Here is an 18111-nt window from a genome sequence, read left to right as displayed (position 1 = left end):
AACAATGTGTCAAGCATTTACTGTGGAATCTCAGTAAATGTAAAACACAGTAGCCAACATCATTAAAGCTTAAAAACCTAATGAGCATAAGTTATAAAGAACCAAATGACACTGACAATTTCTTTTTGTTCAGAACTGCAAACAGAAACCCCATGCCTGCAATAAGAATACTGAGAGCAGTAGAATTTTTATAATCTGAAAGGCAACACATTTCTTTTCAACTGTAGAAAACAAAACTTGAAAAACAGGTCACCTTTAAATAAGAATCGAATGTGATTCGTAGTTTTAGGTTTTCTTACACACCTTCCTCTTGCGCTGATGACCCAGCGTTCACTGTGAGCACAGGTGTGCTGCTTTTTTTCAAAATGAGAGGAGACCCAAAGAGGGTAGAATGAGGTGTAGCAGTATCTCTGCTCTTCTGTTGTCTTTTATGAGCATGGTTATGCTTCCTAAATATTTGTGGATGTTAACAGTTGTGTTGAACAATTGAAAACACTTTCGAGTCACTCATGGAGAGCTGTTTTGTGAGATCATGAGTATGTCTGTCTGTCTGTGGGCTGACCGTCCGAATGTGTATCACTGACTTCCATGAGGCCCCTCTGTGCCTTAGGGTGACTCTAGGTTGCTACATAATACATTTAATTGTTGCCTGACTAAAGGGATTCAAAAGGTCAACCGCAGCAAAGAGAAAATTCCAGTTCTGCCACTTAGCGTTTCTTTACCAGGCAGGCTCTGCTCAAGCCTGTGCCTTTGATTACGTCCCAAAGTTATGGATAACTGCTAATGATCGTTGGGGGGGTGGGGGGTAGATGGGGGCGGGGTTCTCTTCTAATTTCTATTAGCATGTGCCCATTGAAACAGTAAATTGAAGCTTTATTCTACAAAATTATAAGTTTGGGAAGTTGCCGCTCTGAGGTGGGATGCGGGATGGTAGACAGTATTTTCCCTTTTCCCTAGTCTATCACTGAAATAGATTTCTATAAACCAGAACTTGGTATATTTGTTTGCTGTATATATATACTTTTAAGATGGAAATCTGAGTGAAGTTGTAACCTCTGGAAAACATACTTATTTGTTTAGTAAATTTGCTGCCCTCTACTGTTCAAAATGTTTTTTAAACATATGTTTTCTCTTGAGAAGTTTCTGTCTCCCCTTAGCAAAAATAAGGTACCATACATGAAAACAGAGATTATAAAATCAAGAATTAACAATGTTATTAAAGGTGTAGCATGAGAAACAGCAAGATTTGAAAAAGTTAAAAATTATTCTCCTCTGGAACCAGTACTGGGCCTCTTACACACAGAACAAAATTACTGGAAAATTCTAATATAATTTACCCTAAAAATCAGCTCCAGCCAAACTACTCCACAAAATGCCTACATGCTGCAGCTATAATCTAAATGATAATTGGAGAAAAATAGTATTTTAGTACCATCAAAATCTCAATTACTACCTTTGCACTATCGACTCAGAAATAAATTAAGACAAGTTTTTAAATTAAAGAAATGGTAAATTATTTACCAGAATATTTTCTATCCATTTCATTACTTCTGAAATGTAAACCAAATATAATGCTGACTAAATGGAGAATACATCTCAAGATTTCTGCATTTTTCATAGTAATCATACAATGTTTTCCATAATGTTATAATAGTACAGGATAGTAATATTTGAAAAGAAAAAAAAATAATATTTGAAAAGAAAGAAGTCTCAGCACTGTGTTTGTCCAGGCACAAGCTTTGTGACACCGCCATAACTAGTATCATAATCTGTTTTTACTCACTTAGCACCCCATCATTAAGTGTGTTACAAGGTTACTACATGGTCTTTATCACTTTGGTCACCAGATGTTTTGGGGATTGTAGGCCCTTTCACTTCTGTTATGATGTCTCAGACTTTTTCTATCACTGCCTGTAACTACTATCACAATCTCAGAAAATACTGAAATAAAAAGCACATCTGTTAAAAGACTTTGGATATAATTGATTATTAAATACAGACCGTGTGTTATTAACAAAACTATTGGGAATGCAACAGGCCAACAAGACACTTGGACAAGCTAGGGTCAAACAATGGCTTCTGTTTGAATATGGTGTACCTCAGAGATTGTAGAGCATTTCTTCTGGAGCTGACATCAAGTTACTCAGTACGGGTCCTTGAGAGCTTTAGGGCTTGGAAGAGAATGTAAGGATCCAGTTTGAGGCCGTGAGCACATCACAGACCTCTTGGAATATGTCCTCTCCTGGCCCAGGTGAATGGCTTTTAGAAAACAGGAGCTTTTTCTCCCCCCTGACTTAAAATACTACCCTCCAGCTCCTCCACATTTAATTAGTGTCATGTGATGGAGAAGGAAACGCCAACCCACTCCAGCACTGTTGCCTGGAAAATCCCACAGACGGGATCCTGGCCGATTACGGTCCATGGTGTCACAAAAGAGCCAAACACAACTTAGCGACTAAAACAGTGAATTCTCAAAGAAGTCATAACCCACACGTAGTACTTTAAGCATCCCTTTTGAATGTAAAATCAGTAGCCTGAATCAATCTGGTCAGGCATGTGTTATTTAAAATCATTAAGGATATTGCTGGGTAAAGTAAATGCTTTTTTCTTTTTTTCTATTATCAAAGCAATTGTATATATTTTTTCAACCTGCTTATATTAACAGTCCTAGTTTTTGTACCTTAAATATGACATTCAGAAACCACTGGAGGGGTGAAAGTCAACTATAAAATTTTTTTTTTTTTTAGTTTTTCTCTAGAATGTTAACCAGGGTTGGATTTTCTCTTCTCTCTTTCCCAACCCTTGACTGACCATATGAAAAACCCCTCCCCACTCACATCCATATCTCTAGGTCAAGGTGGACAGGTAGGTGATATTTGGGGTATCATAAAACGTGACTTTCTTCGCTTTGTAAAGGCTCTTCACACTTTTTTCAGTGTTCCGGATCAGACCTAAATTATCTGGGGGCCCCTGGGGCTATTTACTTTCCTGGAACGTTTTCTTCTGCCGGACTTAAGGCGGGACACAACGCACTGCTAGCTGGCGTCCTGTTGGCTTCCACCAAGAAGCTCTATCTAATCAATCAGTTTGTCCTTCACCCCTTTTTCTTGCAGCCCCCTCTCCCAATCACTCCGACACCTGTTCCAAGGGACCCTGGCCGGAAGCCTATTTCCATGTCACCCTGCGGAGAAGTAACTGGTAGCCCCTCCCCTCCGCCCAGGACCAGTATCCCCGCACCAAGCCCGTGCGCCCCGGCTCTCTCCCCGATCCGGGTGAGCTCCTTCCTTCTTTAACTCATGCCGTCGGGAAGTTCAGGTGTAGCCCTTGTTCCCCAGAAGCTGAGAAGATAATCGGAGGCTGGCTACTCACCGTCACCCCCACCTTGCTGCCCTTTTCTCTCTCACCGAGACTTCCGGGGGGTCTTCATGTCCAGCGACCCGCTAACAGTCTCCCAGCACGCTCACTCCTCCCCCGACCTTGTATCTCTTCCCACGTCCCCCCTTCCCTCCCCGAGGCTCTCCAAGTGCCTGGACCCAAATCAACTGTGAGCCGAAGGCAGGCTCGCTCACTGGGACCCCCGAGGGCAGGGGCGATGGAGGCACTCGCCCAGAAGAGCTACTTGGGGACGGAGTTGAGCCTGTTTAATACCTTGCTGGGCTATCAGTGCTCAACCTCACCGTCACAGAGAGTCTGTTATAGTTTATGCATCCAGCTAAGGCGAAAACCAGAAATGATGGCAGAGAAAACAACTAGGGCTTAAGTGACGCCATCGAAGCTAAATCTTCATATCCTGATTTGACTCATTTTACTTTACCTCCTCTGTTCTCTCTGGCTGAGATTTGTTGGATGAAAGTTGATGCATGTTTGTGTGCGAACGTGTGTGTTTTTCATGCCTCACAGCGTTGCCCTCACTTAGCTCAGTGTGACTTTTCCTTCCCTTTTCCTTCACATCTGCTCCAGACTGATCGCATAAATCCAGATGACATAGATTTAGAAAATGAGCCCTGGTATAAATTCTTTTCAGAACTGGAGTTTGGACGCCCGGTAAGTGAGGCTAGACTGTTAATATAAAACGATTAGGAGAATGTTGTTTGATTTTTAAAACATAATCGTTATCAGAAGAGATAGGTGTCATTTAGAGAATAAGAGCTGAATTCTATAGACACCAAAAAACACTGAAAAAAGTATATTCTGTATACACAAATTTGGTACAGCTTAGCTCACACTCACTTCTCTACCAAATGGTTAAACATGTTCAGACACTGCCTATATAGTTTTTTTCCCACCAAATCATACATTAGGATTACTTTATATCTAATTGCAAATTCAAAATGATGAGCCAGTATCTGTCTTCCCATGGTCAGACAATTCTTTATAGAAGATTTGTATTTGTTTACAGTCCATTTAGGTCTAATTCAATCAGAAGAGCACCCTGTGAAATTTACAATAAAAATTACTATGGTGATAGCTCCTGTCTGCTTTGGAATCACCAAGCGCCTGCAGGGGCCGGTTCTGTGTGATTTCACAGAGACCTCACAGCATTCCTCCAGTAAGAAATAACCAGAGGCTAGAGGGGTTAATTAATTTGCCCAATATAGCAAGTGGCAGAGTCAGAAGTTAATCCCAGATGTATCGAAAAACAAACAAAAAACAAACATCCTGGGAAATCCCTACTATAATATACTGCTAGAATATCACCACCATAAAATGTCTCATTTGCTGTTAGGCATGAAAAGAAAGGGAAAAACAAGGAAACCCTGTGAACCTTGATTTCCCCTCCTGCTACTGAAAATCACATCTCTAATCCCCCAAACCCCACCAATAAGAATTGCTTAGTCTGTTTGGGATAAAGAGTTGACCCAAGCTTCAAATAACAATTTCCCTTATCAACTCAAATTTTATTGGGGAAGTGCAGATGCCAACAGCAGTGCATTTGATGTCTGTCAATTACACAGTTTTTATACTTTCATTGGTGTTTCTGAATTTTAAATGCCTGAAGAACATACTGAATGCACTGCACAGAAGTTTTAGTAAATCTTTCTTTTCATATCATATACTGATTTATACACTCATATACTGACCATGTATTATATACTAGGTGGTTATAGTGGTTAGTCCCTTTTGTCCATTAAAATGCAAAGGAGATTTGGTTAGATTCATTACATCTTATTGAACTGGATCAAAAGTGACTGTAAATGAATATAAACCAAATAATTTTTTAGAATTTCTGTAAGTAATAGGAAGAATATTTTCCCTAATTTGTATCCAAGTATTCACATAAATCGGGCTTCCCAGGTGGCTCAGTGGTAAAAGAATCTGCCTGCCAATGCAGGAGTCCTGGGTTCAATCCCTGGGTTGGGAAGAAACCCTGGAGAAGGAAATGGTGACCCACTCCAGTATTCTTGCCTGGGAAATTCCATGGACAGAGGAACCTGGCAGACTGCAGTCCATGGGGTCACAAAAGATTAGGACACAACATGGTGACTAAAACAGCAACAACTCACATAAATGCATTTTACTTTAGAGAAAAAAATTTCCCAGCTTTAATGTAAATGTGTTGTTACTGTTGATTAGGCAGTTCATAGGGGATAGAACCGATTTCTGTTCTGAGCCTAAATTATCACCATTTTCTACAAGCATTTTCAGCTACACGTGGAAACTCACCAGCATGCTATCCACCTGCTCCTTCGGTGTTTCTTTAATGTACCTTGCGTTCCTCTGCGGCTAGAGACTAGGAGTGCTAATTTTGATTTGATGAAATGAGTTTATACTAATCAAATCACTAGTGATTTTGCCCAGTGCTTGAAAATATTTATGAGCATTGCACTCTTCCTCCTGGGCTACCCGCCCCTCGCCTTGCCATTTCGCTCCATTCATGTCACTCTTTTATGTGTATCTGATGCTGTCAGCACTGTTTCTAACTGTTGTCACCTTTTCCACATGGTCATTCCTTGCTGCCATTGATTCTCCTCCATTCCATCTCTACACTTCCGCTTATGTGGTGCATCTACACCCAGCCTCCTAAAAAGGCTCTGGACTATGTTCAAGATCATTCTCCTGGTGTTTCCAATGAGGTAAAAAACAAATTACTTTCTTTTTTCAGATTTCTTTCTTAGGAGCTGTTACTATGATTCTGAACATCCATGTTTTATGATTCACTAAAGTGTCTATAACCTGGTTTTGAAAATCTATCTTCACATCATTGTGTTGTATACAGTATCACTGCTTGGACATTAATTACATCACAGTTGTTGGCTCTTAGGTGAAAAATCATGCTTTCAGGTGAACTATTCAATGCATCCTGGTATCTGAGTGTGATAATCAAAAAGCATTATTGCATATATCTGATTATACTGAATAAAATACAGCTGGAAATCTCCTCAGAGCCATTTTATCATCATGCTTGGAGGTATAGAATGACAGTTTAGATTCTTAGATGATCAGATTCTTTTTTTTTTTTTTTTTTGGTCATACCATGTGGCACAAGGAAATTCCCTAATCATGGATCAAAATCACATCCCCTACAGTGGAAACATGTAATCTTAACCACTGGACCACTGGGGAAGTCCCATAATCAGATATTTTATGTCTCATATATTCCTAAAATTTACTTCAATTCTTTCTTTTTCATAGATACAACTTCTAGATTTTAACATCAGATAAAATCAGGAATAGGACTGGCAAATAACTGGCACACATGTTACAACTTCCCAGGCAAACATTACTACACCCTTGGCAGACATTACTGATCCTTCTCAATGCTGTGATCCAGGCAGCCACTATAATAGATTATCACTAGCATATGAAAGGAAATGTATTTTCCATCTCTGTCTGTGATGTTCATGAGAATCTGATACATAAGAAATATTATGCCTTCCAATGTAAAGTATTATTTGAATTAGTCAAAGAGAATATGAAGAAGGCAGAAATTATACAGAGCCAAAGGCTTTTTCTCTGCAAAGAAGAATGAAATTATTTTGGAAAGCAGATTTAGGACTCATTAGTAGACACAAGCAAAAGTGATGGTTGTCTAAACATTAGCTAATAAGAAATAAAAAACTCCCATGGGAATTCATAGATGCAGCTAGGATGAGAGCAAAGTGAGTAAACTGGCTTTTGCAGTAGTTTTTCATAGTAGTTTCTGTGTGATCCTAAATAAATGAAAAAAGCAATAAATATTTTTATCAAAAAGTCTTAATTCAGTTAAATATATACAACTAGAAAATACAACTAGTAGGATACATCCTATGCTGCCACATGTACAACTGACACACAATGGTGATAACTGGAATTGCAGGCACAGTTGGAGGACAAAAAACTTGACTATCTAGAGCAATCTGCAATTCCAAATTACTTTCCCTGAAGTATGCATCACAGTGTATGTTACAACAGAGAAGTGTATAAATATTTATATATTAAATAAAAAGTAATATAGAGTCTAAAGAAAGAGTATCATTTCAACATTCGAACAGTCAAAGGATTTACTTCAGAATTCGATAAGGTCAGATATTTCTCTTATATACCATGGCCAAATATTTCCAGGTTATTATTAAGGCAGTTCTTTGAGAACTGAGATGGAATTCAGAGGTCACTGTATCTAACTCACTCATTTTTCAGTCAAGAAAAGTAGAGTCCAACTGTTTTAAGAAACACATCCAAAACCAGATGATAATATGATGACAAATTAAAGGTAAAAAACATCTCCTACACTTCCTTTATACCATACTTCTTAGCACTTCCAAGAGATGTACTAAGAACTAAAACCTTTTAGATACAAATTATTTGTTTTATTTGTTTATACTATTATACAAGTTATACTATTCCTTAATAACTCTAGATTTCTGTAAAATACATTTCTATAATTAATATTACAGAATAATACTTGGTGTAAAACTAGGAAAAATTAATTCTATGCATTCTGTAATGTTAATGGTAGTGATGAAAGATATCACATATAGACGCACTTGGATATTTAAACTGATTTTTCATCTTCTCCTTGGGGCTGAGAAGAGGGTGTTATTTGTTCTGATAGCATATTAACTATATTATTAACTTCACACCATGGTTTTTCAGTATTAAAAAATACTCTGATAAGGTACTGAATCTGTCTCTAATAACCTCATGTAAAACATTTCTGGTAAAATTTGTAATTGATTGGACATCAACCTAGCTACCATTTATTCAGTGCCTAGTATATGCCATGAATAACACATTTTTAGTCCATAAGTATCAGTGAGAAACTGACATTAATAAGGAACAAGTAAGGATTTTTAAGCAAAGTTTATCACATGATCACTTAGACTCAATGTCTGTACTTTACTAAATGACTTTCATTTTGGTGTATTACAATAATGGTAACATGTAAATACTCAGTAGCTTATAATAGGTAAAACAGGTATCTCCTTTCTGAAGACAATTTCCATTTCAGTATGAGTACCAATCATATACAAAGTTTTCTCTTAGTCATCTATCTAAACTTCTTATTGCTTCCTTATAATTTAATACTGAACTGTTTCCTTTGAGCATACATCACAATACTGGTTTCAGTATATTTTACCTTGTGGAAACCAGCACGAGGAGGAATAATTTTAGCTTCTTTGCATAAGTCTAAAACACAATTTAACAGCATGGAGTCTTCACTTCTTACACTATGTTTTATTTCATATTACAATAGTGTTTAGGCTCATCTCAAGCTAATGATTCAAAATTTCTGATCACTTTAAGGGTATTCTAAGAGTGTCCACAAATGGACACTTTTTTTGGCCAACTGGGCACTGTGGTTGGGTGTCCCATGAAAGCTGTGAACCACACAGATGTTCTGAGGCTCTTTGGTGCTGCTCTTCTGCAAACACGAAGAACTAATATTTATAAATCAGAATATAATTATCTGGTTTTATTTATTTACTTGTTTTCCATCCTTCTTGTTTGTATTTATCTTTCCACCCTTCCAGTGTCCAATTTAGAGTAGCAAGTTAAAACAGTCATTTAAACTTACCCGATTAGCAGATCAATTTTTTTCTATCTTTTTATTTGTTGAGAACCTCAGAATCTAACTATTTTATAGGAACTAAAAGTATTCTAATATGCTTTTTCTCTGTCTAAAAAGAGGGAGTAGTATTCTCTTGCATAGGGATGCTTTGTTTGTTTGGGGGCAATTCCTTTCTCATTCAGTAAGAGAGAATTAAATGAAAATAATAGTTAATAGAAGATATTTTAGAGTTGTGTGTAATGGGGCTTGTCAGTATATATCTACACATACTTGGTATGCATTTTCCTAGACATCCCAGACATCATACATCATACCACAACTACTTGCCTCTCAAATTCATGTCTAACAAAAAATTGTTAATATCTATTTCACTGTATTGTTCAGAATGAAGGAGTATGAAAATGGTGTATACAATAAGCATTTGTAATTATTTATCAAATTTATAGGATCTATTTTTCTTCCTATATCCATGGACAACTGAAAGCTGATTTTCTCACTAAAAGATTAAAAGTCCACTTTTTAAGAAAAACTTATACTTTGATTCATTAAATCTTCTATTTTAACCTAACCATGAATGTAAATAATTTCAAAGATGCAAATCTGTGCCTGATTCAAGAACCAGGTAGTTTAATTTCAAACCAAATTCTGTGGTTTTTTATTTAAAAAGTCATGTTTATGTTGACAGACGAAAGAAGTTCTGCTTAAATTTTATGTCTACATAAAAATTACACCTGGCAATATGGCAAAAATTTATAAAGGTTTATGCTTTATAAGGATTGAATGATGGCTACAAATACTTCTTTAAACATCAAACCATTTCTTTATGTGAGAAATTTCTATTTATAGTCTGCTTCTACATGAAGGGGTAATTTTTCTTTTTCTCACCCTAGGCAATGTTTGATTTATGAATATTTTTAGTTACACAGAGAAAAGTACTGTTGTACAGTTGGCCCTCCATATCTGTAGGTTCCACATTCTTGGATTCAACCAACTTAGGGACAAAAATATTTCCCCCCCCCAACACACAAAAAAATCCAGAAATTTCCAAAAAGCAAAACTTGAATTTGCCATGCTAGCAGCTATTTCTATAGCATTTACATTGCATTAGGTTTTATAAGTAATCTAGAGATTATTTAAAGTATACCAAAGATGTGGGTAGGTTATATGCAAATAGTACACCATTGTACATAAGGGACTTGAGATCTTCAGATTTTTGGTATCCTTGGGGAGCTCCTGGAACCAACTGTCCTCAAAGGATGACTGTATATCAGATGAGAAAGTAGATAAGAGGAAAGTAGAAATTAGGCTGCATGACTTCTTTTTGGGAAAAAGATTATGCCCATAATAAATGGTATTTTTAATGTCACTTTTGACAATATTCATTTTAGGATACCTAATTTAATGTCCAGGGACACACAAAATTTTGCCATGGTAAAAATTTTCACGTTAACTACCCTTCTGTCTTAACAGGCCTCATTGTATCAATCTTCTATAGACAGAAGCCTGGAAAGACCTGCCAGGTAAGAATCTCTTTACAGGCGGTGAGGGGTGAGAAGGAGGCTCAAATGGAAGACATATATGTATACTTGGAGCTGATTCACATTGTTGTACAGTGAAAACATAACATTGTAGAGCAATTATTCTCCAAATGAAAAATTTTTTAAAATCTCCTTACATTATGCAACCAGAATATTTTATGCCAGTGGCTTCTTTTTCAGTGAAATAGTAATGATAAATTTTCTATCCTCCTTCTTTATTTTAAGCACCATAACTCATGAAATCGTTTTAACTGTTTCTGCATCATTTTACATGAGGAAATATTCAAGAATGTATAAAGTTTAAGTGAAATAATTCTAGGTCACTTTACAGGCCGAGAAACCCTTGCCTTTCCTGTCTCCTCCATACTGTTTTCTTCTCCTTAGATAAGGATTATAAACATCTAGTTTTCAATACTGTTAGATGATATGATGAGGATAAATTTTTTTTAATTATAGTAAATTATAAGCAATTTTATAAATTATATTCTGCATAGGTTTGTTCATTATACTCTGGACTTGATCTTAGCCAAAAGGCCGAGAAGCGATGTTTATTATACTCTGACCACACAAATCAAAATACTATTGTTGCTGTTTAGTCACTGAGTCATGTCCAATTCTTTTGCGACTCCATGGACTGTAGCCTACCAGGCTCCTCTGTCCATGGGATTTCCCAGGCAAGAATACTGGAGCAGGTTGCCATTTCCTTCTCCAGGGGATCTTTCTGACCCAGAGATCAAACCCACATCTCCTGTGTCTACTGTATTGTCAGGTGTGTTCTTTATCACTGAGCCACCAGGGAAGTCCTCAAAATACTGTTACAACTGATAAATGAGGACTTACCATATACCAGGCATTCAAAGTACATAAAATATACTCAATTCTTAATTATGAGTTAAGTATTATTATCTACCTTTTATCTCTAGTAAATGGAAACTTAGGCTTCATAACATACCAGGTTTACACAGTCAGCAAGGGACAAAGTATAACTGAACCCAAATTACTTGTAGGTCCTAACTGCCCTAAGAGACTACCAAAGCAAGTTCTGTTTGTAGGCCTTCAATATCACACTTACCTTAAAATACTACAGAACTTCAGACACAGTTCAGTGACAATACTGAAAAATGCAAACTCCCAGCCATATCATATCATCAACAAATATTTAAGAATAATTTGCCCTTCTGCAAATTTCTATCAACATAAAGGAAAAACTTGGTAAACTGGATCCTTTGAACATTGGTTTCACGAATACCATTTAACAGCATTAAGGTCACTAAGAAAAGAGCTCGCCAAATTCCTCCTTTTACATCTTGTGCAACTATGTATGCACCTAGAATATGTGAATTTTAAAGTTCTAATCTAACTTTACCATAAAGACACACAGACCCTGACAGGATAATGATAGAAGATGGGCATCCTCTTGGGAAGAATGCAGGCAAATTCCGAGGTCTGACTCCACCTCTATATGTGCAAAGTCTGTAGGTTCAATTTATTTGTAAAACACTGAAATACCTCATAGGTTACTGTGCATGCATGCTGTATAAGACAATAATGCCAGTAAAGTAAATAGCATACTTTGATCATAGGACCTGTTGTACTGTTGCTGCTGCTGGTGGTGGAATTTTATCTAATGATTTGACAGACAGCATGCTATGTGATGTATATATTCATTCATTAATGTTTGTCTTAAACGATGCTATACTCAGAACCATGATTAAAAAAAAAGTCCCTGCCCTTACAGACTATCAACATCTTTTAATACAACTAGTGAAAGGACTCTAATAGTTTATGTGATGACCAGATTATTGGTTATTCTTAAATGTTAGAATTGCAGTATAAGATTTTTAAAGCTAAAATGATTAGGAAAAGCTTTATGGAAAGCTTGAAGTAAGAGAAATTGGTCTTACCAGATTTCCTCCTTCTTTCCAATCATCTCTTCCATTTTGGCATCCTTCCTCTGGATATATTCATGTTGGTACAACTCCTCTATATGGAGAAAAGATGTATGGTACAAATCATAACACTGAATTGTCAGTAACAAAATATTACTTTAATAGGAGAATTTTTACTTTAAACAGTGATTATAAACATGTTCATACAAAAACCTGTACATGGATTTTACAGTAGCTTTATTCATAATTGCCAAAAAGTGGAAGCGACCAAGGTGTCCTTCAATAGGAGGATGGATAAACAATGGTGCATCCATATAATGGAATATTATTCAATGATATGAAGAAATGAGCTATCCAGCAATGAAAGGACATGGAGGTACCTTAAGAGCACACTGCTAAATGAAAGAAGCTAATCTGAAAACCTGATATACTGTTGATTCCAACTACATGACATTCTGGGACAGGTAAAACTAGAAACAGTAAAAAGATCAGTGGCCACCAGGTGTCATAGGGAGGCAGGGATGAAGGGGTTGAGCCCCGGGGATTTTTGTGATAATGAACCTGCTGCTGCTGCTGCTGCTGCTCAGTCGTGTCCAACTCTGTGCGACTCCATGGTCTGCAGCCCACCAGGCTCCTCCGTCCATGGGATTTTCCAGGCAAGAGTACTGGAGTGGGGTGCCATTGCCTTCTCCAATAATGACACTACTCTATATGATACAACGGTAAGGGATGTATGTGTGTATGTCATTATACATTTGTCAAACTCATAGCATATTCAACAGGAAACATGAACCCTAATGTAAACTGTGGGCTTTAATTACATTTAATAATAATGTACTGATATGATTCATCAACTGCAAGAAATGTACCACACTAACAAAAGATGATAACAGGAGAAACCATATGCAAGAGAAAGGAAGTACATGGGAACTCTCTGTACTTCCCAACCAATTTTTCTATAAACATAAAACTGCTCTGAAAAATAAAATTCTAGGAAGTCCTAACCACAGCAATCAAACAAAACAAAAAAAAAAAAAGAAAAGAAAAAGAAAAGATATCCAGATGGTAAAGGAAGAAATGAATGAGCCTGTTAATTTTCAAAGAGGTGAGTGTAAAGAAATAGTTTTTTATATTAAAGAACAAATTCCTAAAAAATGCAATTTGGGGGATGAAGGGTGAGAGTCATTCCATGGCCACTTCCGGCACCTTCTGGTTCACATCTGAATCCCTGCAACACCAGCCAAACTGAAGTTTATTCGTTCTTGCAGTTCTGCAAGCATGGCCAGCGACTTTAGGAAAAGGAGGAGGAGCGAGCCTGCGGTGGGGCAGCCCAGGGGCCTGGGGGACCCAAGTGCAAGGAGCACTAGCCCAGGCCGAGCAGACCTCCCAGGATCAAGCACCACTCTGACAAAGTCCTTCATTAGTTCTTCTCCTTCTTCTCCGTCAAGAGCAAAAGGTGAGAGGCAATAAATGACATGTAAATAATCAGTAGTTCGTTTTAACCTTGGGAGAGTTGGTCCAATGATGATCACCCAAAGATTGTTAGGGTTACTATTTTAATAAAATATAGCTTCAAAACAATAGCTTTCCTTATACACAGACTAAGTCAGGATGATGAACCTTCTGAATGGCTTAAAGGACTCTGACTCTCATCTGTTAATGCTTTCTTTTCTCAAAATATATCACGTGTGTTATTTGAAACAAATTTAAAGTATCAAAAAATGTATGGTCAGGCTTCTAAAAGATTACATTTACAAACATTTGCATGCTGTCAAATTTTTCTAATGTTACTATGACTAGTAAAATTAATCAGATTTATAGAATAGAAATTAGTAGTAGCAACAGAGAGCATTGTTGCCTAAAACATAAATTGGGTTGGTTTTTTAAAAATTATTTAATTCTAGACAAAAGTTTGTCTAACCTATGAAAGTTGTTTCTTTAATCACTTGGCTTATATTTTGGTCAGTATTCATACATAGAGTAGAATATCCACATTCTGTATGTAACATAGTGTTCAATTCACAACAGTCCATAATTGTGAAGTTTGTTTATCACCAAGCCATTTTTCTATATGGCCTGTCTCCCCTCTGGAAGTTTAGTGAGTTGTGTTGAAAGGGAGCAGTCACTACTTCAAGTCTCTGTTTAGTTACATATTACTGCAGCTGTAACAAGAATAATCCCACAGCAGAAACCTAGGATTGAACCAGCATCCATAGGTACCTACGATTTGGGGACCCAAGGTCTTTTCCAACCCTCTGGGGTTGAAACAGAAGAGAGAAGCAATTTGAAGTGTGGAAGAAAGTGAGCTGTAAATGAAGTTACCATTAAGTAGCCGAGATTCAGCTACACATACCAAACGCAGGCACTGAAAGTGCTGCCACATAAAATTAAAGCTAAGAGTTTGCTGGTTTGTGAGAAAGAATTTTTGGTTCTGATGATGGGGATCTGTATAGGCAGGAGGTGCTAGCTCTTGTCCATGACCTAGTAAAGCTGTACTTACTGGAAGATTCAGATTCCAGCATTCAGAGGGAGGAAGTCCCTTTCGATATAGCATTCCTCAAATTATCAGAAGCACCCTTACCAGAGTCTACTCATTTATACAAACAAATATCCTAAAGAAATCAACAGGTCATGAAATGCCTTTGACTCACTATGCTTGGATTCCTGCAAAAAGTTAAAAGGATTCTTTCTTATTACTTTAGATCTTTGCTCTTTTCCAAGGGGGTATTAACTTCCTTTCCCAAATACTACATACCTACTTAATGTGTTTATGTACTTTTGAAGAAATTGGGGAAGGCAGGAGCTGTCAATAGAGATATTTTCTTTCACTAGGCTTATTTTTAAGAAGAAAATGTCCCGTTAGATGTAATGTGGTCTGTCATTTATTAATTCACTGAGCAACACAAAAGAAAAGACTATTTCCATAAGAACTATTTCCATCAGGGTTAGCTCTACATTATTATATTGCAAATGATTTTTTAAAAAGACCTTTCCTGGAAAAAAGCAAGTGTATTTACCTCTGATCAAAGTTTTATAATATATCCAGTTATCCTTATGGAAACCTGCCTAGTAGGAGGTTGAAAGTAGAGAAATCAAAGAGGCAAATTCATTTGTTTAAAAAGGTGCTAGTTGGTTTATTTCTTAGAAAAATATTAACAGCAGTAGTTCACAGCAACTGAACTCAATTTTACAATTCTGGAAAATATTCTGTCTTATAGCATTTTCTATATAATGCCCATGAAAAATTATTTGATATCATTATTGGAGTATTAATTAAATGAAAATGTATAAATTACTCTTTACATCCATATTATTATAAATCAAATAAGACTCAAATTCTGATCCTATTAAGATGATTAAATCTGTAACATTTTTAATTACAAAACCTTTAAATCACTACCAGGTCATGCTATTGGCTTACAAGGTACTATTAGATTTTTGACATACCCTATTCACAGAAAGATGGATGAAGTATGCAATGGAAATAAGTATATTTAGCAATACGAGTTACTTTCCATACATGGTTTGGTTAACTTTTGTCTGCAAAGCTATACTTATTGCTTTAGAATTAGACTTTTTTCTCTAAGTTGAAGCTACACATATGACATTTGGTTCCTGGATTGAACCCCACTAACTGCTTTCTCTTTGCTGTGCTATCTGATGCTAACTGACATGCTGTCCTCTTCACGAGCCTTTTAACTTCTCCAATGTCTCTCTTCCACCACGCTGCCTTGGACTAAAAGGTGGGGATGATAGCCAAACGTGTCCATCCCTTTCCAGTTTCTCAGGGCTCAACGGCCACCCCTCCCATGAGTTAGATTATTGTAACACTTACAGACAGCATCTAGATGTCCCGCAAGACTCGCAGAGGGCCATTACTTTCAAAAACGGCTGGCAGATGGCCCGGCAAAACGCAGAGGTCTGGAGCAGCACTGAAGAGACCGTCTCCCCCAAAATCAAATCCCGTAGTTGCGACGACCTTTTAAATGATGACTGCGACAGCTTGCCTGACCCGAAAGCCAAGTCAGAAAGTATGGGTTCGCTATTATGCGAGGAGGACCCCAAGGAGAGCTGCCCCGTGACCTGGGCTTCCCCCTACATCCAGGATGGCCGCAGTAACGGCAGATCAAGGCTCCGACACAGGTCGGCCCACGACGCCCCGGGCTTCCTAAAGATGTACAAGAAAATGCACCGCATCAACCGCAAGGACCTGATGAACTCTGAGGTCATCTGCTCCGTCAAGTCGAGAATAATGCAGTATGAGAAGGAACAACAGCACAAAGGCCTGCTCCACGGATGGAGCCAGTCTTCCACCGAGGAGGTGCCCAGGGACATGGTCCCCACCCGCATTTCTGAATTTGAAAAGTTGATCCAGAAGTCAAAGTCCATGCCGAATTTGGGAGATGAAATGTTATCTCCTGTAACCCTGGAGCCGCAACAGAACGGTTTGTGTCCCCAGAGGCGGTTTTCCATTGAGTCTTTGCTGGAGGAAGAGAATCAAGGTAGACACCCTTCTCAGGTACCGCGAAGCTACAAGTCTACAGCCCTGGTGCCCATCCACATTGAAGTCACCAGTGACGACCAGCCGAGAACCCATGTGGAGTTTTCTGATAGCGACCAGGATGGAGTTGTGTCTGACCACAGTGATTACATTCACGTTGAAGGATCGTCCTTCTGCAGCGAGAGTGATTTTGATCACTTTTCTTTCACATCCTCTGAAAGTTTTTATGGATCCAGCCACCATCATCACCATCATCACCACCATCATCACCGGCACCTCATCAGCTCCTGCAAAGGCAGATGCCCTGCCTCCTACACTCGATTTACCACGATGTTAAAACACGAAAGAGCTAAACACGAAAACGCTGATGAGCCCAGAAGACAAGACATGGACCCTGGCCTTTCTAAACTGGCGTTTCTGGTCAGTCCTGTGCCTTTCCGGAGGAAAAAAAATTCAACTCCCAAAAAACAGATGGAAAAAGCAAAATGTAAGACGTCTGTGTTTGAGGCTCTGGACTCTGCCCTTAAGGACATCTGTGACCAAATTAAGGCTGAAAAGAGAAGGGGAAGTTTGCCAGACAACAGTATATTGCACCGTCTTATCAGTGAACTGCTGCCAGATATTCCTGAAAGGAATTCATCACTCAAAGCCCTAAAAAGGAGCCCCATGCACCAGCCTTTTCACCCACTGCCTCAAGAAGGTGCTATTCATTGCCCGTTGTACCAGAACGATTGTGGGAGAATGCCTCACAGTGCCTCCTTCCAAGACGACACCAACAACAACTACCACCACCAAGACCATGACAGTGCACTGAACCTCCAAGGTGGATCAACTTTTCTTTCTTTTCCCTTGTGGTTCACATACACACCCTCCAGTTCTTTCATTTTTCATTCCTACATCTCATCATTCTTGAGCTCTGTGACCACCTGGATTCATTATATGTTGTGAAGCAAATGCTTGTTGTACAAACATCTTATCGAATAGTTCTCATTTGTCCCTGGGATATTTGGACTTAATGTGTGGCTTAAAGTGATCACAAAAATTTACTCATTCAGAATCAAAAGGGATAAACAGTTTTGCAGCTTGATGTTAGGGTTGAGATAACTGTTACATAGAAATGACAAATTAAACTTATTTTACCAATTTATAAGAATTTCAAGACAGAAATCATAACTGAGTATCAGTATCCTTAAG

At 37.9% G+C, this 18111-nt stretch overlaps 1 protein-coding gene across 10 annotated transcripts in view; it reads left to right on the top strand.

Annotated features, from left to right (window-relative positions):
- SORBS2 (sorbin and SH3 domain containing 2) overlaps positions 1 to 18111 on the top strand; it is a 170911-nt gene that overhangs the window by 114435 nt on the left and 38365 nt on the right. For 3 of the 10 annotated variants that reach the window (XM_065947083.1, XM_065947088.1, XM_065947084.1), the window contains 4 exons: positions 3114 to 3272; positions 6018 to 6074; positions 10460 to 10509; positions 13685 to 13872. In XM_065947083.1, the coding sequence (XP_065803155.1) occupies positions 3114 to 3272; positions 6018 to 6074; positions 10460 to 10509; positions 13685 to 13872 (454 nt within the window). Of the gene's footprint in view, positions 1 to 3113; positions 3273 to 3960; positions 4045 to 6017; positions 6075 to 10459; positions 10510 to 13684; positions 13873 to 16159; positions 17741 to 18111 lie in introns of all 10 variants that reach the window. The other 7 variants (XM_065947082.1, XM_065947081.1, XM_065947089.1 and 4 more) reach the window with 5 other exon arrangements.

This window comes from Muntiacus reevesi, chromosome 10, assembly GCF_963930625.1.
Source record: "Muntiacus reevesi chromosome 10, mMunRee1.1, whole genome shotgun sequence".
Classification (NCBI taxonomy): Eukaryota; Metazoa; Chordata; class Mammalia; order Artiodactyla; family Cervidae; genus Muntiacus; species Muntiacus reevesi.
This window is presented reverse-complemented; position numbering and strand designations above follow the sequence as displayed.